The 22,623-nt window shown below is 47.7% G+C and overlaps 1 protein-coding gene across 1 annotated transcript; it reads right to left on the reverse strand.

The window, feature by feature from the left end:
* Positions 1–9,394: 9,394 nt before the first annotated feature.
* On the reverse strand, positions 9,395–10,533 carry LOC118995708 (uncharacterized). Its single transcript, XM_037058817.1, has 2 exons — positions 10,378–10,533; positions 9,395–10,088 (listed from the first exon to the last, which is right to left on the reverse strand). Exons 1-2 carry the CDS (start codon positions 10,531–10,533, stop codon positions 9,543–9,545), a joined length of 702 nt encoding a protein of 233 aa, XP_036914712.1. The 3' UTR covers positions 9,395–9,542.
* Positions 10,534–22,623: the final 12,090 nt, after the last annotated feature.

Genomic DNA, 22,623 nt, shown 5'->3' on the forward strand with positions numbered 1-22,623 from the left:
GACAGACACAAAACAAGACAAACATGTAAGATAATTGGTATCCTAGAGGGTGGGGCCTGCTGCACAGGAGAGCCAATGGAGAAGGGAATTGGTGCTGGCCCGTGAGGGACAGGGGAGTTGAGGTAGGACGTAGTGAGCTGCAGAAAGCTGTGAGTCACCTCAAATGTGCAGGAGGCCAGGAGCAGGCCACTCAGCTGCCCAGGGAGCGATATGGACAGAACTGCAGGCCAGAGCTACAACCTACTTTCTTATTCAAGGTCAGAGTGACAAGAACCGAGAATTAGAACTTGTCCTACTAACATCAGAGTTTCCCAGAGAACCCGCTAGTTTCTCCTCCTCTGTGTCAGAGTAGACTGTTCTCAACTCTGGTGCAGGAATGTCTTAGGGGCCAAGAGAGTCAGTGGGAAAGCCTCTTCGTCCCATACTAGGTAGCCCCGGACGGCTATGCTTTCTGAGTTCTTGAAATCAGGCCACCCCCTATTATTGCACTCACTTATTATAGACATATAGCTACCTAGTTATGGCCCATGGCACGGCCATGAATAAAACATTTCCTGTCCTGACCTCATGGGCCTGAGGAGGCCAAGAATTCAAGCAATTGTTTCAATAAAGAACATAAGCAGTAAAGGGGCACACAGAGAGATCCAGGCGGTTCATGGTGGGAGAGTGTTCTGCACAGCACGCCCACGGCACCACAGGTGTCTGCACACAGCCAGGATACTATGGGCTGTTCTGGTGTCCTGAGGGGTTGAGGCTGTGGGATTTCTGAGGGTGATGGGGGTGAAAGACGGCGGAGAGGTGAAAGTGGTGGTCAGCACAGCCCTGGTCAAGTCTGGTCTGGTCCAGGAAGACTGCATTCTAAATGGAGTGGGAGTCATTGAGTGGTTTGGCCAGGGGAGTGACATGGTCTGGTTGGCTCTCTCAGGTGACATGAGGTAAACAGATTGGAGAGAAGCTGCACAGGTCGCAGCATGACCAGTAGGAAATGGTGGTGTCCTGTGCTTGGGTGGTGTCACAGGCTCAGAGACCAGTGGACAGACTCACGCTCAGGCACCAGGGCTGTGGGGTGCAGTGTTCATGTGTTATCTGGTGTGAGGGAGAGGGAGGAGTTAAGCCAGACCTAAGGGTCTAGCTTGAAAACAGTGGGCGGTGGCCATGCACCAATAGCTGCTCTCTCCTGAACTCTGAGTTCTAGTTCAAGTTCTCTGAAGGCAGAGACTGGGCGGTGGGTTTGCCGCTCTGGATTTCTGCGGGGAGTGCTTTTGGAAGGAGGGCTGTGGAGGGAGTAGGACAAGGCGGGTAAGCTGAGCAAGGGTGTGGTCTCAGCTGGAGACCCACTGCACAGGGAGCTCTGGTGAGTTGCACCCAGGTAGGTTACACCTCGAGACAAGGCAACGACTCTTGTACCCCATGTCAGTCTGTCATTGGCTGTAGGCTGTCCAGGATGGGGATGGGGGAATGCTTCTAAACCACCTCCTGCTCATGCCGAAGACAGTTCTCCCAAGAAGGGGACGTCTGTGAGTCCGTACCAGCCAATACTCTCAGGTGCTAGGGCACAGGGGGACAGGTGCACAGGCCAAATAAAAGGGACTTGACAGGGGCATCCACTCTACCCCCAGGCTCTTCTCATCTTCTGTTAACTGGGAAGCCAGATAACTGACTGGGGGGATGTTGTGGTCTGAATGTTTCTGTCACCCCCCCCCCAAACTATATGTTGAAATTTTGATCCCCAAGGTGTTGGTATTAGGAGGTGGGGCCTTTGGGAAGTAGTTAGGGCACGAGGGTGGAGACTTCAGGAATAGGATGCGTGCCCCTTTAAGAGGCACCACCAAGAGCTCCTGGCTGCCACCATGAGAGGATATGGGACTGCAGCCAGAAGAGGGCGCTCACCAGAAACCGACCAGGCCAGCACCTCCAGTCTCCAGACCTGGGAGAAACAAGTCTGTGTTGTTTATAGGCCACCGAGGTGTTGTACTTCGTTACAACAGGCGGGAGATACACCAGTGAAGGCAAATTGCTCTGACTGGGGGTCTGCTTTTCTTGCTAGTGAGTGATTTCACAACTCTGGCTTTAGAAATCTGTATTTCTACTTCTGAGGGTTTTTCTGCTTCCCATCTAGTTTTGTCTGTGTCCTGGTCGAGGTCCCTGAGAGTGAGTTGTTTGGATCCCGAACGGGCTGTGCCAGTGTGACTGCAGGAGGACCCTCGTCCCAATCTATTAGAACAGCGCCCTCAGGAGCCCAGGCAATGGTGCAACCTGCGCCCCTGGGCCCACAGCCCTGCCCGTGGGCCCAGGGGTGTTCTGAATTGCCACCCTCTGTTAGCTCCTGGCACTGGCACTGTTTCCAGCTAAAGTGGAGCTGGCAGGGTAGTGGGAAGGGGCTGCTGGGCACGGAACCCCCCAGGCTTGCTGTCCTGTGAAACCGCCCAGCACCAAACACGGGTTACAAAGTCCCAAGGGCCCTGCAGGAGGGAGGCCCGGGGCTCCCTCCCATGGTATGCAATGTGTGCCCATGACCTTGTCCCCCAACTGGACTGTGGCTCTTTTACAACATTGCTGGGACGTGTTCCCCATTCCTGGTTGCTGTGGAAACATGTGGGGGCTCTACTGTCAAATCCCAGACTCCTCAGACATGCTGAAAAATAAACAGGATCGACAGGCCAAGTGCCCATTTCTTCTGCTTACGCGGCTCACAGGGAAGGGCTGGGAGGGACACTGCCAAGCCCAGGGCCTGTTGCTGGGAGACAGTGCTTGTCCCTCCCTCAGGGAAGCGGTGCTCACTCACAGGACTCACTCACTTTGCAGGAGCTGGGAAGGGAGTGAAGGGGCATGGGGGGAGGAGGGGTAGGGAAGGCTGTTCCCATAGGGTCTTCTGCACCCACTAGCCCCCCCCTTCAAACAGGGATGATCCCGCGCCCCTGCCATGGTTGTTCTTGGGCTTAGGTGAGAGAATATGGGCAAGTGCTGAGCCTGACACCTGATGCCTGTGCCCCTTAAATGGCAGCTGGTGAGGGTAAAAGGTAAACTACCTTTCCAGCCATAGCCTGGTGCCGTTTGCAGATTCACAGTGTCCTTGATGGCACTCGGTGCTGGGCGCTTGGTAAACACTGGAGACTCTGCTTCTTCCAAAGGGACTGGCTCCCCTGAACAGCTCGTCCCTTGACACCTCTTCTCATTATTGCCTCTTCAGTTCGCCCACCACGCTCCCACATTACACAAGGACGCAGCCTGTGAACACCTTTAACCTGCCTAACTATGATTTCTTTTGTGTACTCCTCTTCATGTGCCAAAATGGGAGATGAAAAATGAACTCCAGCCATACATGATCAGTGTAGAAAAACTAGGTAATACAGATAAGCAACAACCAGAATCACAATCAAAATATTCCAAATTTTCCACCCAGAGACAACCACCATAACACTGATTCCAAGTTTTTCCCTTGTAAGTGGAAGTCCTTGTTCTTTAAATTGCTTTTCCAACTTGTATATGCTGAACACCCTTCCAAATAACTAAAGATAAAACTATAATCCACAGCACCATTTAAAAAGGCTATATAGTGCTCTTATGTAGAATGTATTTTGTCATTATTTGGGAGGTTTGGATAGGTTTTCTGCTATAAACAACACTGTGGTGCGTAATTTGGTACATCTGTCTTTGTGCATTTATCCACTTGTTTCTTAAGAGTGACCCCCCGGACACAGTAGGACACAAGGATGTGCATCTTTTGGAGGCTTTTGTTGCATGTTGCTGAGTTCCTCCACAGATGTATGTATTTATGGTCCCCCCAGTCCAAGAACGCAGGTCATTTTCCTCACACTCTTGCCAACACTGGTTACTAGTGTTTCAAAAATTTTCCAATATAATGTATGAAAAGTGCATTCTTGTCATGTTTTCTTCCATTCTTGTGATTGCATATGAGATTTATCACTTTGACATTTATTGGCCATCTGTTTTTCTCATTTTATTAAATGCTTCTTCATTACTATTCTTAGCCATTTTCCCATGAGAGTGTTTCTCATTCTTTGTTGACTTACGCAGGCTTTCTTTCCTCTTTCACGAGGAATACTCCCCTTAGTGTCGGGGAGGAGTTACACACGAACTCTCTGGTGGACGTTCACCTGTGAGGTGAGGCTCCCTCCAGGAGGCCTTGACAGGAGAGAGGCTGAGGTGAGGCTCCCTCCAGGAGGCCTTGACAGGAGAGAGACTGCTCCCTGTGGAGTTGGGAGGCCTTGTGCTGATTGACCAAAATGGTGCTCACAAAGAGGACTGAGGCTGAGGGACAGCAGGCTCCACGTCGGCCTCAGCGAGACACTGGATCTGGAAGCCGTGAGGCGGGGGCTGGACGGCCCTGCTCTTCTCGAGTCGGCCGCCCCTCCATCCTCAGGCAAGGGACGTCAGTGCTGCTCAGAAGCCTCTTTAGTGATGCTTAGATCCCAGTTCAGGAGACTCAGAAGCACTGGTTAAATATATGGACATAAAATTTACGATTTTAATCATTTTAAGGTATACAGTTCAGTGGCATTAAGTACATTCACACTGTTATACAACCACAGGACTTTGGCATCATCCCAAACTGCAACTCTGTACCTATTAAACAGCATCTCACCATTTTTCCCTGCCCCTCGGGTCCTGGCAACCGCCGTTCTAATTTCTCTCTCTATGAATCTGACTCCCCTGGTGTCTTGTGTAAGTGGAATTGCACAGTACTTGTCCTTTTATGTCTGGCTTATTTCACTGAGCATAATACCTTCAAGTTTCATCCATGTTATATAGCCTGTGACAGGATTTCCTTCCTTTTTAAGGCCGAATAGTATTCTACTGAGTGTATGTGTGTGTATATCATGGTTTTTTTTAGTTTATTATAAAAGTGTGCTTTATTATAAGGAAATTTTAAATATAACCAACAACACTGAAAATAACGTAACTGGCATTTATGGCCTCAGTCACAGTTCTTTATTAAATAAGTGTTTTTATTTTTTTGCTATTCCATAAATAGTAACAACCAGCTTATGCAACAAAATAGGTAATCTAAAAAAGGGAATACAGAATGATGAACCAAAAATCTAGGGTTCTGTATGGTTCTTATTAACATAGCTTTAAAAATAATATTAAATAGAAAACAATTCATCTTCATATAGTAAGCTTTCTTCCTACAAGAGAGCTTGCAAAATTGTTAGACAGCGTTCAAAAACGTGCCTGAAGTTATACTTTACATATTTTAGCTTCTTATATATACATTACTTGGTTAACGTGTTTTAGCCACATTTTCACTGTACAAGTAAGACCATAAACATTCTCTAATGTTTAGAGACCTTAGTAAGACCACACTAGCCACAGAATAATTTAACCTATGTATATATTTCTTTAAAATGTTTCCTAAAATGGAATTGCTCGCTTAAAATTGAACTGGTTACAATTCATTCTTCTAGACTTTGAGGTCAAGTAAGCTAGAAATATAAGACTACATTGCTTTGGTTGAATATAATTCATCTTATGGAGCCAATAATATGTGTATCAGTTATCAATGAAAATTTATTCTGATTGAGATCATTCTTCACTTTATATGAGTCTACATTAAAGCAAATAGAAAGGCCTAATGGTACATTTAGAATGGGCAGAGATTCCTTTTATCTTTGCATATGATTTTGCTTATAAAAATTTATGTCTACCACCTTGAAGGAACCCCATGGGAGCAGATGTCTGAAAGAATGGTATTACGAATGCCACGTGAAGAACAAAGAAATATCCTGTGGGCATGTTGATAAGGACCCCAAATTATTTTTGGTATAGAGTTTTTGTAGTATATAGTATATACAATCTTAGACTTTTAGAAGACAATAAGTACATTTAAATAGCTTTTAAAAAAACTTTGACATTAAATGTGAAACTCAAATTTTTAAAGATAAAGAACATAGAGAATTGTAAATGAAAAAGGAAGCAGAGATATATACTTTGTACAGGGTGTCGAACTCCCGTTCACTGGGGACCACAGCAGCCTCGCAGCTGCCTTCAAAGGGCCGAATGTAATGTCAGGACTGTACACATGTAACTACACCTTAACTAGGGGCAAGGAATTCAATGCTGCCACTGGGTAGAAACAAGGCACGGGCAGAATACAGCAAGGGGGCTGGATTCGGCCTGCGGGCCTGGTGTTTGCCACTGTGCCTTATGAGGAGGACGTGTTAATGACCTGTCATCTAAAAAAGACTCTTCCCCATCACGACTAAATTGCCTGCTCATAAAATTACTGGTTACTGACATTATACCAATGAAGTCAAAATGCAATTCATTGCAAATATTTAAAAGGTTCTTAAATTGCATGTGATGTTTTATACCATTTCACCAATAGACCAAGGCTAGCACATAACCTTGTGTGCTATCAAGACAGAAAAACTTTAAAACAAAAATGATTAAAATTATATTGTGTGTATATATATATATATAATGAATTATAAAAAGAATGAAATCAAGCTATATAGCATGATTCATTGCCAAGTCCCTCTTACGTGGGCATAGTCACTGACATATCAATCTAAGTCAAAACAAGCATAAATCGCCTATGATAACATCCTTTAATCATCTTTGTAAGCACAGATACTTTCAGTATATTACCAGCATTTGAATAAAACTTTCAGTCAATTTTGGGGGGTAGAAAATCATTTCATTCGGGACTTCTGGTCAAGATGGGAGCATAGGTAGACATACTTTGCCTCCTCACACAACCATAGAAAGAATCACAACCAGATCTTAAAACAAATAACACCCAGGACCATCAGAAAAATCCAACTGTATGGAAGTGTGACAACCAAAGATTTAAAGAAGCCACATTCATCCAAATGGGTAGGAGGGGCCAAGTGGCGGGGCCCAGCAGAGGTGGCGTGGGGTTGAGAGGCGGTGGCGCTGGAATGGATGGTCTCACATTCCCGTGTGGTGGATAAAAATCGGGAGGAACACCTTGGGAGCAAGTGACTCCAGCCCCAGGACAGACCACACAGCCTAGGGTTCCAGCATCACAAAGATAATCCTGTTACCTGTGGCTGTAAAAATCAGCAGGGTTTGGGATGGTGGAAGAAACTGCCAGATTTTTGCCACGTAAAGTGCCTGCACAGACTTAGCATGTACACAAACGTACCCACTCTGGGTTTCACCACCAGGGCGGCAGCTGTAAGGGTACCAGGCGCATACAGGAAGTGGGTGACGTAAGTGGAAATGGGGCAAGTGACGGTAACACCTCCAGCACTTGTGCCCTCTCTAAGCCTTCCCCCCGACACAGAGCCAAAAAGTGGTTAGGTGGCTTGCCCCATCCTGGCAATTACCTAAGGCTCCACCCCACACAATTTACAGGTACGTTGTCTACGTAGGTCGTGCTACTAAGACAGGAGGTAAAAGCAGCTCTGTCTAATACATAGAAACAAATACAGGGAGGCTGGCAGATTGAGGAGACAAGGAAATATGGCCAAAATGAAAGAACCGAACAAAATTCAAGAAAAAGAACTAAATGACATGGAGATAGCCAATCTATTAGATGCAGAGTTCAAAGCACTGATGATCAAGATGCTCAGAGAACTCACTGAGTATGGCAACAACAGAAAGGGAAAAAATGAAGGTTACACTAAGTAAAATAAAGAAAAATCCACAGGGAGCCAGGAAAGGAAAGGAAGCCAGGATTCGAACCAACAATTTGGAACATAAAGAAAAAATAAACATTCAACCAGAACAGAAATAAAAAACTAGAATTCAAAAAAACGAGAAGACCCCGGGACATCTCCAAAAGTCCCAACATCTGAATCATAGGGGTGCCAGAAGGAGAAGAGGAAGAGCAAGAAATTGAAAACTTATTTGAAAGAAATAATGAAAGAAAACTTCCCTAATTTGGCAAAGGAAATAGACATACAAATCCAAGAAGCACAGAGTGTCCCAAACAAGTTGGCCCCAAAGAGGACCACACCAAGACACGGCATAATTAAAATGCCAAAGGTTAAAGATAAATAGAAAAATCTTAAAATCTACAAGAGAAAATCTGAGAGTCACCTACAAAGGACTTCCCATAAGACTATCAACTGATTTCTCAAAAGAAACGTTGCAGGCAAGAAGGGGCTGGCAAGAATTACTCAAAGTCATGAAAAGCAATGATCTACAACCTAGATCACTCTATCCAGCAAAGCTTTCATTTAGAATGGAAGGGCCGATAAAGTGCTTCCCAGACAAGGTAAAGCTAAAGGAGTTTATCATCATGAAGCCATTATTACATGGAATGTTAAAGGGACTTATTGAAGATAAAGATCAAAACCATGAACATTAAAAAAGTCATGAATTCACAAATATCAACAACTGAATGCAAACAAACAAACAAACAAAAAAACTAAGCAACAACCAGAACAGGAATAAAATCATAGATATAGAGATCATTTGGAGAGTTACCAGGTGAGAAGGGAGAGCATGGGCAAAATGGTGCAGGGATTAAGGAGCGTGATGGGTAGGTACAGGGGAGGTCAAGAATAGTAGGAAATGGAGAAGCCAAAGAGCTTACAGGCATGACTTACGGACATGAGCTGAGGGGGGAATGCTTGCTGGAGGGAAGAGGGTACTGGGCGGAGCAGGGCAGAAGGGAAAAAAATGGGACACCTGTCCCATTTTGTCCCAAAAATGGCACAGTCAATGAAATATACTTTAAAAATAAATAGCTAAAACCCCCTCCAAAAGAAAATCATTTTATCAGTATGTCAATATTTTTATGATTTCCTCTTTAGAAAGTGATGTTAAAGCCTATGGTTTATTAAACCACTATTGTTTACTGAGACATTGTAAATGTAAAAAGAAAAAATATGGGGATGACAGAAAATGCTTGGCATTTACTCAAGCACGTTCTCATTAAACAAGTCACCACTGTGTGATTTTGTTACTAAAGGTCTTCTTGCTCCACACCTTCATGCAGTGGGTTCAATAGTAAACATACTTTTTCCAAACAGGGAAGCTGACCCTTCTCCATAGGTGCTGATGTTCCTTTTCATAATTTCCATGGCAGGTCCTTACAGCCTTTCAAATACTCGCACATCCATGGCTTGTTTCTCATCGTAATTTTTACTTCTCCAGATTGTACAGTGAAAAAAGACTCAGCCGTGTCTCCCTGAGCGATGACTTGTTTTCAGTCATTGTATACTTTGGTGCCTATCACATCTACCACATTGAGGTGTTCAGAAACTTCCAAAGATTTAAGGAATGGCAGTGATTCAATAAAACTTTCATACATCTTTCTCTTTTGGGCGTTAGTTTTTACAATTATTCTCCCGAAGGTTACCCGTCCCAAACCCACAGTGCACCAAGACAGCAGCAGTAATGGACCGCTGATCTGGAGTAACTGAGCAGTGAGGCCCGCTCGTCACAACGTCCACGGCTGTCATGGTTACCAGCACATCTTCCAACACCAGCACACTTTACATAAACATCAAACGTCCCTCTACTGATTACATACAAGCTGTCACCATCATAACCTCGATCAATTACACGTTCCCCTTCTTTGACTCATTTTTCAAACGTGGCATCTAGTACTTGAGACATTTGCTCTCCATCCAGGTCTCTTGCAATCGATTCTTTTGATCATCGGTTTTAGGGTGTATAATCCTGGACTCTGCATCATCTCCTTCATCAGGATTATAAGCTTCTGCACGTACAGAGGCACACCTCGTGAATCGGTTTATTACTGGAGCGTTGAACACCCCTGTATCCGCTGCCTCCTCCCCCATTCCTGCTCCCGGTTCTTGGAGTAGGTGTGTAGGGCTCCTCTTCAGGGAAGTGACCTCCTTATTGGGGGAGCCTCCCCCAGCGGCGGCGCCCGTGTACCCCCAGGTCCTGCCCTCATGGCCACCGCACTCGCTGCCTTTGCGCTCGCTCTCCGGTTCAGGCACGTGAAGTGCTGCAGCGCAAACTCCAGCAGGTCCTCCGGCCGGTGCCTCAGCAGCTCCACGGTGAAACCCTGCAGCAGCCCCGCCAGTCCCGCGGGAATCTTGATGCTCACCCTGCTTTCCAGGCAGCGGGCGCCTGCGCGCCGCCCTCACCCGCTCCCGGGACTGGCCTCCGGCTCCCGCGGCCTTTAAGGAAGCGCGGACCGTGTGGGAGGCGCTACCCGCTGNTCAGGCACGAGAACGCAAAGGCACTTTGCACACTTTGCTGCAGCGCAAACTCCAGCAGGTCCTCCGGCCGGTGCCTCAGCAGCTCCACGGTGAAACCCTGCAGCAGCCCCGCCAGTCCCGCGGGAATCTTGATGCTCACCCTGCTTTCCAGGCAGCGGGCGCCTGCGCGCCGCCCTCACCCGCTCCCGGGACTGGCCTCCGGCTCCCGCGGCCTTTAAGGAAGCGCGGACCGTGTGGGAGGCGCTACCCGCTGCAAGTGCGGCCTCCTGGGCTTCGCTTTCCGCTGCCCCAGCACTCGGCTGCTTGGTGCGGGAGGGCAGCTGAGTGAGCGGAAGGCTGGCAGCACCTCTGGCTCCTCCCGTTCCCGCAGCGGCCGCCCATAGATCACATTTTGTCCTTCCATCTGTTAATGGAACTGACTACATTCTGAGGAGCAATATGCACAGCATTCACTTGGGAGGTGGTTAAACGCCGAATTCAGGGAATGTTTCTGGAAAGAAATTCAAGACTCTGCAGCAAGCTTCTAGACCACCTGCCCTACCAGCCAGGCCAGTTCTTCATTCTCTCGGAAGAAGTCACAGCACCAAGGGCTGACCTCAGCGAGTAGGTCCCACATATTTTACAGGAAGCTTTTTAAGAATGCAAATTATCCATTCTTCCCTTTCCAGCCGGTTCCACCCTCCGCCCATCACTACCATCTGACAGGGCCGAGCAGGTCTGAGTGGGTCTGAGTGGGTCTGAGTGGCTCTGAGTGGGTCTGCCACAGCCAGGCCTCAGCTGGCCCTGTTCCCAGCTCCCAGCAGGCTTCTCACCTGCTTCAACGACCAAATCCTGTTTTTATCTGTTGTATGTATTTGACTTCTCTCATTTGGAACAAGGATCCTGAGGCTAAACTCCTGTAGTCTGTGTTCATTCGTTCGACAAATATTTATTGAGTGTGACTCTGTGCAAAGCACTGGTCTTTCTAGATGGGAGGAAGGTACAAAAGAGACCCCAGCCCCTGCTGTATTAGCGTTTGGCTGGTGGGAACACAGGTAATAAACAAGCGAAATGTTGGCTAGGGATTCACATTAAGCAGGACAAATAACACAGAGGAAAGAGATAGGAATTTGGAGGGTGATGTTGACATTTTGTGGAGGAAGGCCAGAGCAGTCTTCACTGGGAGGTAGCAGTGTGCAGAGAGATGTGAGGCGAGTGAGGGAGCCAGCGGTACAGACGTCTGAGAGGCTCCTTCCAGTGGAGAGCAGCAAATACAAAGGTCCTGAGGCAGGAGCCTGCCGAGCGCATCCTCGAAGGCCAGTGGGAGGGGATGGGGTGAAGCCGAGGAGGGAAGAGGATGAAGCCAGAAGGGTAGCAGGTTAGGTCCTGGAGGCTCTAGTATTGTCCAGGGGGAATATTACAGCCACACGTGTACTTTTCAGTTTTCCAGCAACAATCCTAAGAAAGTAAAGAAACAAGTGAATTTAATTTAAAATTTTTTAAACATTTTATTTATTTATTTATCTTTACAGGGGAAGGAGAGAGGGAGAGAAACATCAATGTATGGTTGCCTTTTGTGCGTCCCCTGCTGGTAGTTAGCCTGCAAGGAACCGGCCTGCAACCTAGGCATGTGCCCTGACTGGGAATTGAACTGCGATCGTCTGGTTCACAGGCCCGCACTCAATCCACTGAGCTACACCAGCCAGGGCTAATTTAATTTTTAATAAAATGTATTGAGGCGACATTGGTGAATGGGATCATGTAGGTTTGAGGTGTACATTTCTATGATACGTGGTCCGTGTGTTGCATCGTGTGCTCACCACCCAAAGCTAAGTCATTCATTTTTTAATCCTCCCTGAGAATACATTTATTAATTTTTAGAGAGAGAAGGCGGGAGAGAGAGAGAGAGAGAAACATCAATGTGAGAGAGGAACTTCGACCAGTTGCCTCCTATACTCATCCAGACCAAGGACCGAACCTGCATCCTAGGTATACGCCCTGATGGGGAATTGAACCTGCGATCTTTTATTGTATGGGATGATGCTCCGACCAATTAAGCCACCCAGCCAGGGCAAATTGTTAACTTTTATATATTTTTATATAACCCAATGTATCTAAAATATTATTTCCACACGTGGTCAATATATAAAAATTATTGATGAGATATTTGACTTTTTGGCATTCTTTCTGAAGTCCATTGTACATTTCACGCTGATCGCACATCTCAGTTTCAACTAGACACATTTTAGGTGCTCAGCAGCCACGTGTAATTAGTGGCCACTGCCGTGGGCAGCGGAGTCTAGACCATGTGAAGACCTTGACTTTTCCTCTGCGGTATTTTAAAATGCAGGTTTTGTGATCATTCAGGTATGGCAAGGCCCACGGGTCAGGAGATCACTGCTACTGCAAAGCTAGTTGTCACATTCACAGTCCCCAGAGACGAGGGGACCACACCACAAGGGCCACACAAGGACACGCCAGGGTCAGTCAGGAGGCAGAAGGGAAGGGGGAAACAGAGCATGAGGCTTTGTGGTAGTTTCCATGGAAAGGAATTAGGGAGTATGGGCGAGCAGGCAGATGGTGGGCTAATTTGCAGGCCTATCAGTGGACTCTGGGCCCTTGGGCTGCCTCTGGTTGTCTGGCCTGGCCCTGGGCTGGTTCAGGCAAGCAGGTAGTGTGGCCTTAAGGGTAAAGAGGTCCACAGAGGAGGTTTTGGGGGTGCTGACCCTAGACTGGTTGATTAGGGTATGAAAGGCACCTCATAGGACACCCTAGGAGGGACAGTCTCTCCAGAGTCATCAAGTCCCCAAGATATCAATGCATCAGAAAGACAAGGTCAATGTAGAGGCAGGTAGAAGCTGCAGGGCCGGAGCCGAGAAGGGGCATGAGCTGGCAGTGCCGTTTGAGGGGAGGTGAAAGGGGGCAAGGGTGGAAACCAGGACAGCTGGGGGGCTGCTGCAACACTCCAGTGAGAGGAAGAGTCATAGGCAGAGATGGAGGCGCTGGGGGTGGGGGAGGCATCTGAATTCTAGACAGACAGATCTCAAAAATGATTCCTTACTTAAGCACCTGGATGCCAAACTAAGTGAGAGTTGGCCCTTCAGTGTACCTTTGAGGGCAAGTAGGAAAACACATTGCTGAAATACTTACATGTTCAATAAAATTCCGGCGCGCGCGTAGACAGTGAGGTAATCCTGAAACAGACCCAGAGTCATTCTCCGTTGGCTCCTCAGCACTCAGAGGGTCCCTGCGCCAGGCTGGCTGGGTCGTTGTGTTTCCCAGGTTGGAGTTTGGGTTAAGAAGCGGGTCTGTCTGCAGAGCAGGTGAGTGTCCAGAGCGGGTGCAGTATCAGGGCCAGTGGGTCCCCTCTGACTCCTGTGTGCCTTCCCTGACAGGATGTCCCAGGGCTTTGCTGCAGAAAGACTGTTGTTGAAGAAGCCGCTTGTCCTTCTGTGCCTCCCTGAGGCAACTTCTATGAGAAAGTGCTGCCTGGCCCAGGGTCCACCCGTCAGGAGCCAGTGGGGCTCCTGGTTAACAGATCCCTCACTTTATCCATCACCTTCATTCTGGCATCCAGCTGGGAGATATTAGAATTACTTTTGCATATTTTCTTCACAATCTAAACAGAATGCTTTTGATTTGCCCAGCGTCTGGCCTTCTTCCTAGCTTGCGTCCAACTCCAGCCCAGCTGCACGACGCACAGCCGGTAGCGGGGACACTTCCCTCTGCATTCGGAAGGATGGTGGCTCGAGACAGGCTTAGAGCTCCCAGAGGCGTGCAGTTAAGGCAGGAATATTGAGTAAAAAAAAAACAACCCACCACTTTCCTAGAAAGCAGGTGACTGGATGGAGACTCCTTTAAAAAAAAAAAAAACAGGTGGGCTTTCAAAGCAACGTGGCTGACCTGTCAGCACCTGTGCCAGAAGTCACAGACTGCAGGGAGGTGCTGCTCAAAGGAGCCCCTGAGAAGTCGCCCTACTCGGATTTCCCTGCGCTCGGAGCACGTCTGGACTCACTTCCCCTCGGCAGTGGCCTTTGGAGCCCATTTAAGGCATGTAGGAAACCCCGTCTTATTTCGGGGAACCAAAATAATAGCCTTTGATTTCATATATCAACTATGAGATTTGAATTTAAATGGTTTTTTTGCTGCTTTCTGAGCCCATTTTTAAAGATCTAAAAAGGCCTGAAAACAATTATATTCAAAGTCTGCCAATACATTCAAGTCATTATTTCATCACTGAGGTAAGGGTATTGTTCCAACTGAATACGTATTTAACCTCCCACTGAAAAGCTACTTATTGAAAGATTATTATGAATTTACAAACAGAAAAGTTTACAACTCATGCATGATGGACGCATATCCAGGACCTGACCACCCCCCGGTGTGACCAGAGCTGTCCGCCACAGCACCAGACTTTCCTCTCATCACACATTGTCCCAGTTTGACTATCTGTTCCACCCACACCTTCTCTGCTCCCACCCTGCTCTTCTCCCTCTGCTCCTCTACGACTGGCCCTTCCACATGGCCACGTGTAGCTCCTGCAGAAGACACACCCGGTCCAGCGGGCAGCCTCCCTCCCCTCACTCACGATGGCACCCTCTTGAGCTATGCACTTGGGCTTCAATTCACGAATGTGCCCTATGATGACCATGGCAGTGACCGACTCCACAAGGCCCACTGAACCACAGCACCACCTGAGATGACCCACTGGCCTGAATTCCTGAGTCAGACATGGCCACATGGTCTCCTTCTCAGGCAAGAGTCCTTCCTTTCAGGGAAACATTTCTGCGTCTGCTGCAACTAATACTCAGTACTTTTCCTGTCTGGATGTTCCAAATCCCAAATGCCACGACTGAATTTTAGAATGGACATCCATTTCTTAAAGCTGGATTAGGGTCAAATTGAAATCTGCAGTTATAGTTACCACACTTAAAGGTGCCTCTCCATCCCACCAGGCCAGGGAAGTGCAAGCAAGCCCTGGGTGAGCAGGACCCACACAGGCTTCTGTGAGCAAGTGGGTTCAACATGTTTCTGTGTTTGGGGGGAGGGTGAACTCTTGGTGACCATGAGCTCACAACAAGAGGCCAAGAAGAGTTCAAGGGTAGATACCAAGGTCAGCAAGGAAGACTTGAAAGACATAACCATGGAAAGGATGGGGCCAGGAACCATCGAGTAAGGCCCCAGCACACGTGGCTTGAAAAATTATCTTAGGATATGCTCTGTATATCTATGACACCTGGTAGTGTCACCTGTGGGTCTTTACCCAACAGGATCTTGGCCCGTCTCTGACAGTAAGCATCCCTCTCCCAAGAGCTAGAGTTCGTTAAATCACAGACACACCTTTCTTCCTTGACAAAGTGGTAACCGAGGAAGCAGCCTAAACTGGGTACCCTGAATATATGCCCCTTGCAGATAATCTTAGATTTTCCATACTGGTGGGCAGGTATAAGAGGTATACGACAGAATATTGACATGCATTTAGGTATTACTTTGTAATGCATTAAGGCAATTTTCTTCCCTCAGTAGATCTGTCTTTTGTGTGTGTTTTACCAAGCTGCATATTATCCTTTTTTTGCATTTCGTGAATGCACGTCAGTGACAGGGGCTCTGGGCAATGCAGGGAAACCAGCTTGGTGCTTTGTCGCGGAACAGTGGTGTGTAGTGGACCTGCCCATTGGTCTCACAGTGAGTGTGAACGTTTATCTCCCGGTCATATCAGGCCTTAAAACTGGCCTTCTCTCTCCCCTCTTTTTCAACAATCATATTCTTCATTCCTCAACTCTCTTTGCCTCCCTTTTAATTTTCTCGCTTGTGTTTTGGTGGTTTCACGTGCAGCCCAGCTATCAGAAGGTTTGGACATTCTCCCTTCCTTCCCCTCGTTCCTCGCCCTCGGGTAATTCCCCACCAGTTAGTTCTACATGGAACTGCCAGCCTCGAAATCCATTCTAAAACCAGCGGTCGCTGTCTTCCTGCTCCTTGTCTGGTTTAGATCATTGACTGCTTCGGAGTGTGGGAAATTTTTTCTCCATTCACCAGAAGCTGATGTTCAATTTTATTTTTAAAAACATTTTATTTCTATTTATTTTTAAAGATAGAGGAAGAGAGGGAGAAAGAGAGGGAGAGAGTCATCCATATGAGCAATGTCGATCAGTTGCCTCTCGCACTTGCCACCAACCAGGACCCGCCAGCAGCCCAGGCATGTGCGCTGCCTGGGAACTGACCTTTCACTTTGCAGGACAATGTTCAACCAACTGAGCCATGCTTGGTAGGGGAAAGTTAAATTTTAAAATTAAAATTTAGTGTTCTGAGAAAATGAACGTGGCTATGCACAAAAATTAACAGGTCGTCCATCACAACATTGTCTAGAATAGAAAAACAATGAGAAGAAAGTTAAAATCCATCTATAAAGGCTTAATTAAATTGAGTTCTTATATTAAAGTATTAAAAGTAATACAAATATAATATTTGATGATGTGGTAAGTTGTTTATAATATATTGTTGGTTAAAAAAAGGTTAAAATTAGTATGTAGAGGATGATCCCATCTTTGCAAATGAACCAAAACTACTCATCTCTAGTCATAGAAAGAAAAAACCCCAAAGTGAATAAGAAAATAACAAATGTTAATGGGATCGGCTCTGGGTGCAGGAGAATTGTGCTTGGGTTTTATTTCCTTGATTTTACTTATCTCTATATTTTCTTTAAAAAACACAAGGAAGTTTGAAATGATGACAGTTTTAATTTTTTAATTTGAAGTTTTGATGAATGGAACAGAGTCTTATGCGGGACTAGAAAGAGACAGACGGGGCAGCAAACGCTCGGGTGGAGGGAGGGCACAAGCAGCCCGCGAGCTCCAGGAGGAGGCCCCCCTGAGCCCTCTCCGGGGGCCCGGGGCAGCTGTACCTGAGGCGGATGGCGGTCAACCCGGAAGAGGCCCCTTGGCGGGGAGCATGCAAGTTTAAGGAAGAGATGCTCAGAAACACACCGAACGTTTTCCTTTCATCGGTGGGGAAGCTTGTTCCTGAGTGAGCGGTCTGCTAGGGCCACCATAACAAATACCCCAGACTGGGGTCTTCAACAAGAGACATTTACTTCTCACAGTCCCCGAGGTGGGAAGTCCAAGAGCAAGGCGTGGGCAGAGTTGGTTTCTCCCGAGGCCTCCCTCCTTGGCGTGCAGACGGACAGCTTCTCCCTGTGTCCTCCTATGCCGCTTCCTCTGTGCATCAGGGTCCCCATGTCTCCCATGTGTTCACACTTCCTCTCGTTCCAGGGACACCAGTCTCAGTCCTTACGGACCACCCCTGAGGCCACTTTTTAACTGAATCTCCTCTTTAAAGGCCCTCTCTCCAAACATTCTGCGGTTCTGGGGGTAGGGCTTGAACAGATGACTCTGAGAGGGACCCGGATCAGCCCACAGCAGCCGCTCTTCTGTTTTCTGAGTGGGAAACAAGCTGAGACAAGCATGGCTAGTGCTGAAGGACTCATCGTGGTGTTCTTGAGATTGTATATGCACGTCTTACCTCCCTCCACTAGAGGGCAAACTTTTAAAATGCTTATTTTAAAATGTTAGCCTTTATCTTTCAGCCTTTATAGCCTAAACAGCTTCTCTTAAATTAAAAAAAAAAAAAGTTAGAAACAGATAACGTTTGTCTCAACAAATCTCAGCTGCCCATTCTTTTCTCTTTTTTTGGAAGTTCAGAATCATAGACTAACATAATTTTCCACTACTGGGTGTGGATGCCTTGATCATTTCAAAATCAGTTGTTCAAAAAAGCAATTCTTTGCTTATATTACCTTTTACTATAACCCCTCTAATTTTAGTTTCATTATCTCATCTTATGAACACCTTATGAGGTAAAGAGTTATTCTGCAAGAATTCTCAAAGGGAATTCTGCAGCCAGAGGACTTGAATTCTCTGGTTTGCTTGCTCATTCATCTGGTCAACAGACACGTTTCTGTGTGCAAGGCTGTGAGCCGGGCACTATCAGAGGCTGGCAGTGTATCTCCTGCCTCCCTTGGATTCGACGACGCAAATGTCTCCAGACATCACCAAAGGTCCCCAGGGGTCAAAATTGTCCCTAGTGGAGCACCACTGAGCTAGAAAAAATCGAATCAGTCACATTGTCATCAAGCACAGACAGTGCCTCGGCCCAGGTCCTGGCTGCATGCAGCCCCCGTCCAGCCCTTGCCATCTAGTCCGCACTATTCACACTGTCATGTCCAACCTACTGAAGACCGCAGCTCCCCTGCCCCCGACGACTACATGTACCAGGAATGCTTCCTAGGCATGAGCTCAGCAAACACTGACAAGCCTTGCGGGTGGACGTATTATGAATTCTGATCTATCCGTGAGGAGCCTGGGTTCAGAACCCTGTGTGGAAAACCATACATAGGTGAGTCAACTGGGGAATCTGTCTCTCTGTGGATCCTTGTCTGCATTGCCCCTCCCCTAGAAAGGGCTGTCATTAATATCAGAATCATGCAGTTACATCTAGAGAGACAGCCTGTGTCCTGGGGAAGTGTGCACGCCTTCACCCTTGAGCAGCACAGCTACGTGGGATCACCCATGGCTTTCTTATTGTTTACTACACAAATGGAAGTGGCATTCAAAATCTTACGCCAGAGATTTCATCCTTTGCATTTGGGATGCATGAAGTCTGAGTGACACAAGTATAGAGAGTGAAGCTGAGCACCTGTGGGAATCGACTGGAGCTAGAAATCCACGGGCAGAAAAGAGAACAAAAAGGGATGCCCTGGGGGTCGGGGCGGGGGCAGAATCACTTAGGAAAGCTGTGAGGCCAGCACAGCACACTGGGTCTATAGAGGCTAAAGAGAAGGTGGAAAGGGATCCCTGGCTCAGCGTTTCCATCTGCATGATGGGCACCCTACTGCTGCCAACCTGGCAGGTCGGCTGTGAGGTGTCACTAAGAGGAGGCGAAGTTAACAGCACAGTGCTTGGCATACAGTAACGTACCCAACACGAGTTCTCATCCCCTCTTTGTGCCATCTTTTGTCTCTTGCTCTTCTCTTCAGTTCAGACAGGCTTTCTTTTTTGTGGCTTGGAAGGAGTAGCATGTAGAAATCCACGTGTCGTAATGCATCATGTTGCAGGGGGCGGAGGGGGCAGAGGGTGACATGGAGAGAGGCTCTTACCATGTGGCGTCTCTTGGGCTCTGGGGCTGGAGCCAGACAGCGGTTGATTGACAGCAGGCAGCCCTTTTGGAAGGCGGGGTCTCCTGGAGCTCACCAGCACTTGTGGAGGAGCAGAGAGGACAGGGACAGGCTGCTGGAGGCACGTGGAGAGTCAGGGACCCCAGGGCCAGACGGTCCTGGCCAGGACCCCTTCACTGTGGGCCCCTTCACTGTGGGCCCCACGGTCAGAGGGGCTCTGGGAGCTCCCATGCTGGCTTTCATCTAACTGGCCTCTTGTTTTTCAATGACCTTGGTTTTGTACTATATGTTTTCAAATATTTTGTTGCTTATTTTACTCTTCTGTCTAATTTACTAAGGTGTCTGGTGTTCGTTTTATATCTTGATGCATTTTTAATTACCTTAATTTCCTCCTTAACCCATTCAGAATTTTTCTCTTCTATTTATCTTTGCCTTAACTTTTGTCTTTCAAAAATTCTTATTCCTTTTATTGTGGCTTGTAAGTCATCTTAATTTCTCTAAGCTAACACCCTTTCATTTTTCATCTGTCTTAATTTGTTATAGAAACAATTTATTTTATCTTTTTAAGTCCCCTTCTTATATTTTGTCCATCTTAATCTCTTTGTTGTTGTTGTTTCTCTTAATTTCTTAGTGTTGGGTAATGTCTGTTTTATCTTTGAACTCTGGTTTATCACTGGTGGGCGAGACGTGTGTGCGCAGAGAGCTGGGCTAGGGCCGGGTGCCCGGTGGAAGGCCATCCCTGCAGTGGCTGCAGACAGCACCTCCTTACGGCTCCCGCCCCCTTCCAGGTTCGTTGACCACAACTCACAGCATCAGAAGCACCCAAGATGCATTCCTTCCCAGAAGAATGACGATTTACCCATGCAGGCAGCAGCCTGAGTTCATTATTTAACAAATGCCCAGAAGTCCTACCTGGGGCCACACTGGTGAAGGCCAGACAGGACGGCTGCCCTCCTGGAGCTTCCGCCAGTGGGCAGACAACAGCAGGTTTCAGGGAGTAATACAACCAGAAAGAGAAGTCAAGGAAAAATGAAGGTACAGGCTGAAGACTGGCCGAGTGAAGAGTGGGAGGGCTGGGGGACTTAGCAGAAAAGTCCCCCAGCTGCCGACGTGTTGTTCTGAGGACGAACTTGAGTCTCTTTCTGGGCAGGCGGCTGTGACGGGGTGCAGGGAGACGGGGCAGGTCTGGGCAGGAGGCCAGGGGGCCTTTTCAGGGACTCCACTCCGGGGTTGTACAATTGACTCCCACAACCATTTGCATCCATTTGCTCTTTCTCTGTTGTTTGTTTCTAGTTTGGGGTATCTGAGACTTCTGGAGACAAGTTGTTGGAAAATTCCATTCAGAAAGAATTGCCCAAAAGGTGTTGATGTACCATTTGTGCAATATCCACACCTCTGTGTAAGGCATGAAAAAACTTAAAATCACGTACAAACAAGCAAAAGGGATGGTCTCTGCCACCGGTAATGGATGGGCCTTGGGCAAGCTGTATGGATGACAAGCTCCCAGCAGAGGGGCGGGCACCTTCTTCCTTGTCCTCTTATGAGGCGGCCAGGCCAAGCTGCCTGCAGAAACTGGGGCTGATGTCCATATGAGGTTCACAGCAGCGATGAGGCAGGAAAAGCCCTTTTGTTCCCCAGGCAAGTTTGTGTGAGGTGGCCAGGGTAGAGGAGCAAACCAGGGCAGTGTCAAAATTATTCTGCAAACTCCATGAATAGTGAGCAACCTGGGGCATCATCACCGACCACGCATCTAGGGACACCTGAACTGCGCCGGGATGAGGTGTCTAAAGTCTGCCTTCGGACCCATGCTAGGGGCTACAAACCCACCCAAGAGGTGTGACAGGGGCCCTAGGGGGCAAACAATCTTTGCAACCCTGCCTCATCTCTTTCTCTGGCAAGAAAGTTCAACAAGACTGGCTAGGACAGTGGTGGCTGGCAAAGCTGGAGTGAAAGGTGGCCTGTTGGTCACTCTCAGTAGCAGTGCGTGGAGGCTGCAGGTAAATACCAAGTGAACTCCAGGAAGCTCAGCACATGAATTCTGTTTGCTTCTGGTGATAGGGCTGGGCACAACGGGCTTGTCAGAGAGTCAGAGAGATCCAAGGGGGAGGCTAGAAGATAAGCAGGGGAATGGGTTAGAAGGACCCAATACACACCCATGGTGGCAGCCAGCAGTGAACTGCATGGGCACCCAACCCTCTGCAGGGCCCAGGATCAGGGAGGCTCCACCCGGGACTGGGGTGCAATGCCTCTGGTGAGACTTGAGGAGGAAGCCTGGTGATGTCTTCTGAGAGGAGTCCGTGGCAGGAGGATGTACAGAGGGTGCGGGCCTCTGCAATGCTGGAGCCTCGTGCAAAGGGCTTTCTGCTGCGTCTCCTGATGACGTCCCGGAATCTCTGAAAGAGCAACCCTGTTGCCACATGGCATCTTCATTGTCCTTTTGTAGTTGAGTCCAGTCTCGTGTATGTTTAGCACAAGTGATTCAACTGTAGATGCTTGAAGGAAACTTTAAATAAAAAACAATGTAAATAACTGGTGGGATTCTGACAGCCACCCCCACAACAAGTATCTGGCCTGGAGTGTGAATATGCGAACATTTGCATCCAGTTCTGATCCTCTCACCCTGGGAGCATCTCACACATCAGTGTTTAAAAGTGTGGCACATGTTTTTCATACAACATGACCTCAAAGCGGAAGCTGAGCCAAGTGTTTCCTCTGGTGCTCAGCCACCGAAGCGGCCATCTGTTCGATGCTGCAGCAAAACAGGCCGCGCCATGTTCACTGAAAGGGTGTCTTTCAGATGGCAATGCACCACCTCCCCGTAGGACTTTTCTTCCAAGGGCAATTTTGGTTGTATTGCACTTTATTTCCTTCTAGATGTTGACTTGAGAACGTACCTAGAGACTGCTGAGATGCAATTCTGCTCAGTGCTTCTCTTCTCCACTGAGCTCCTGGAGGGGCAGGCCATGGGGCCATGAATGAACCAAGAAGCCCAAGGGCAGCCAGGGTCAGGTTCCTGAGCAGTCTTGCTCGGAGGCTGATTTGGTTGTACTTCAGATTTGGGTGAAAGTAGTGCAGAACAGTGTGCAGCCACTGTTACTTCTAATATTTTATTGGAGGGACCATCTTTGGTTGGTGAAAACTAAACACTAACACACACGGGAAACTCTTAGCATTTCTAAGGGCCTGCAGCCCGCCACATGCTAAATGCTCACTAAAATGCATGCTGAATGTTGAGGGAATAAATGAACAGGTGAATGAATCCATGCTCCTTTCTAGTCTACTGGGTAAACTTCTCCTTAAACTCCTACAAGTCTCAAGGTCCTTCTAATACGCAGCCCAGTCTCC

This window comes from Sturnira hondurensis, unplaced genomic scaffold (genome assembly GCF_014824575.4).
Source record: "Sturnira hondurensis isolate 20B ecotype Veracruz unplaced genomic scaffold, ASM1482457v3 Scaffold0010428, whole genome shotgun sequence".
NCBI lineage: Eukaryota > Metazoa > Chordata > Mammalia > Chiroptera > Phyllostomidae > Sturnira > Sturnira hondurensis.

Coding starts and splice junctions, on each gene's coding strand:
- LOC118995708 (XM_037058817.1), bottom strand. CDS start 10,533: ATGGAAGGACAAAATGTGATCTATGGGCGGCCGCTGCGGGAACGGGAG. Junction 10,089..10,377: donor GGAGGCCGCACTTGCAGCGG/GTAGCGCCTCCC, acceptor GCTTCCTTAAAG/GCCGCGGGAGCCGGAGGCCA.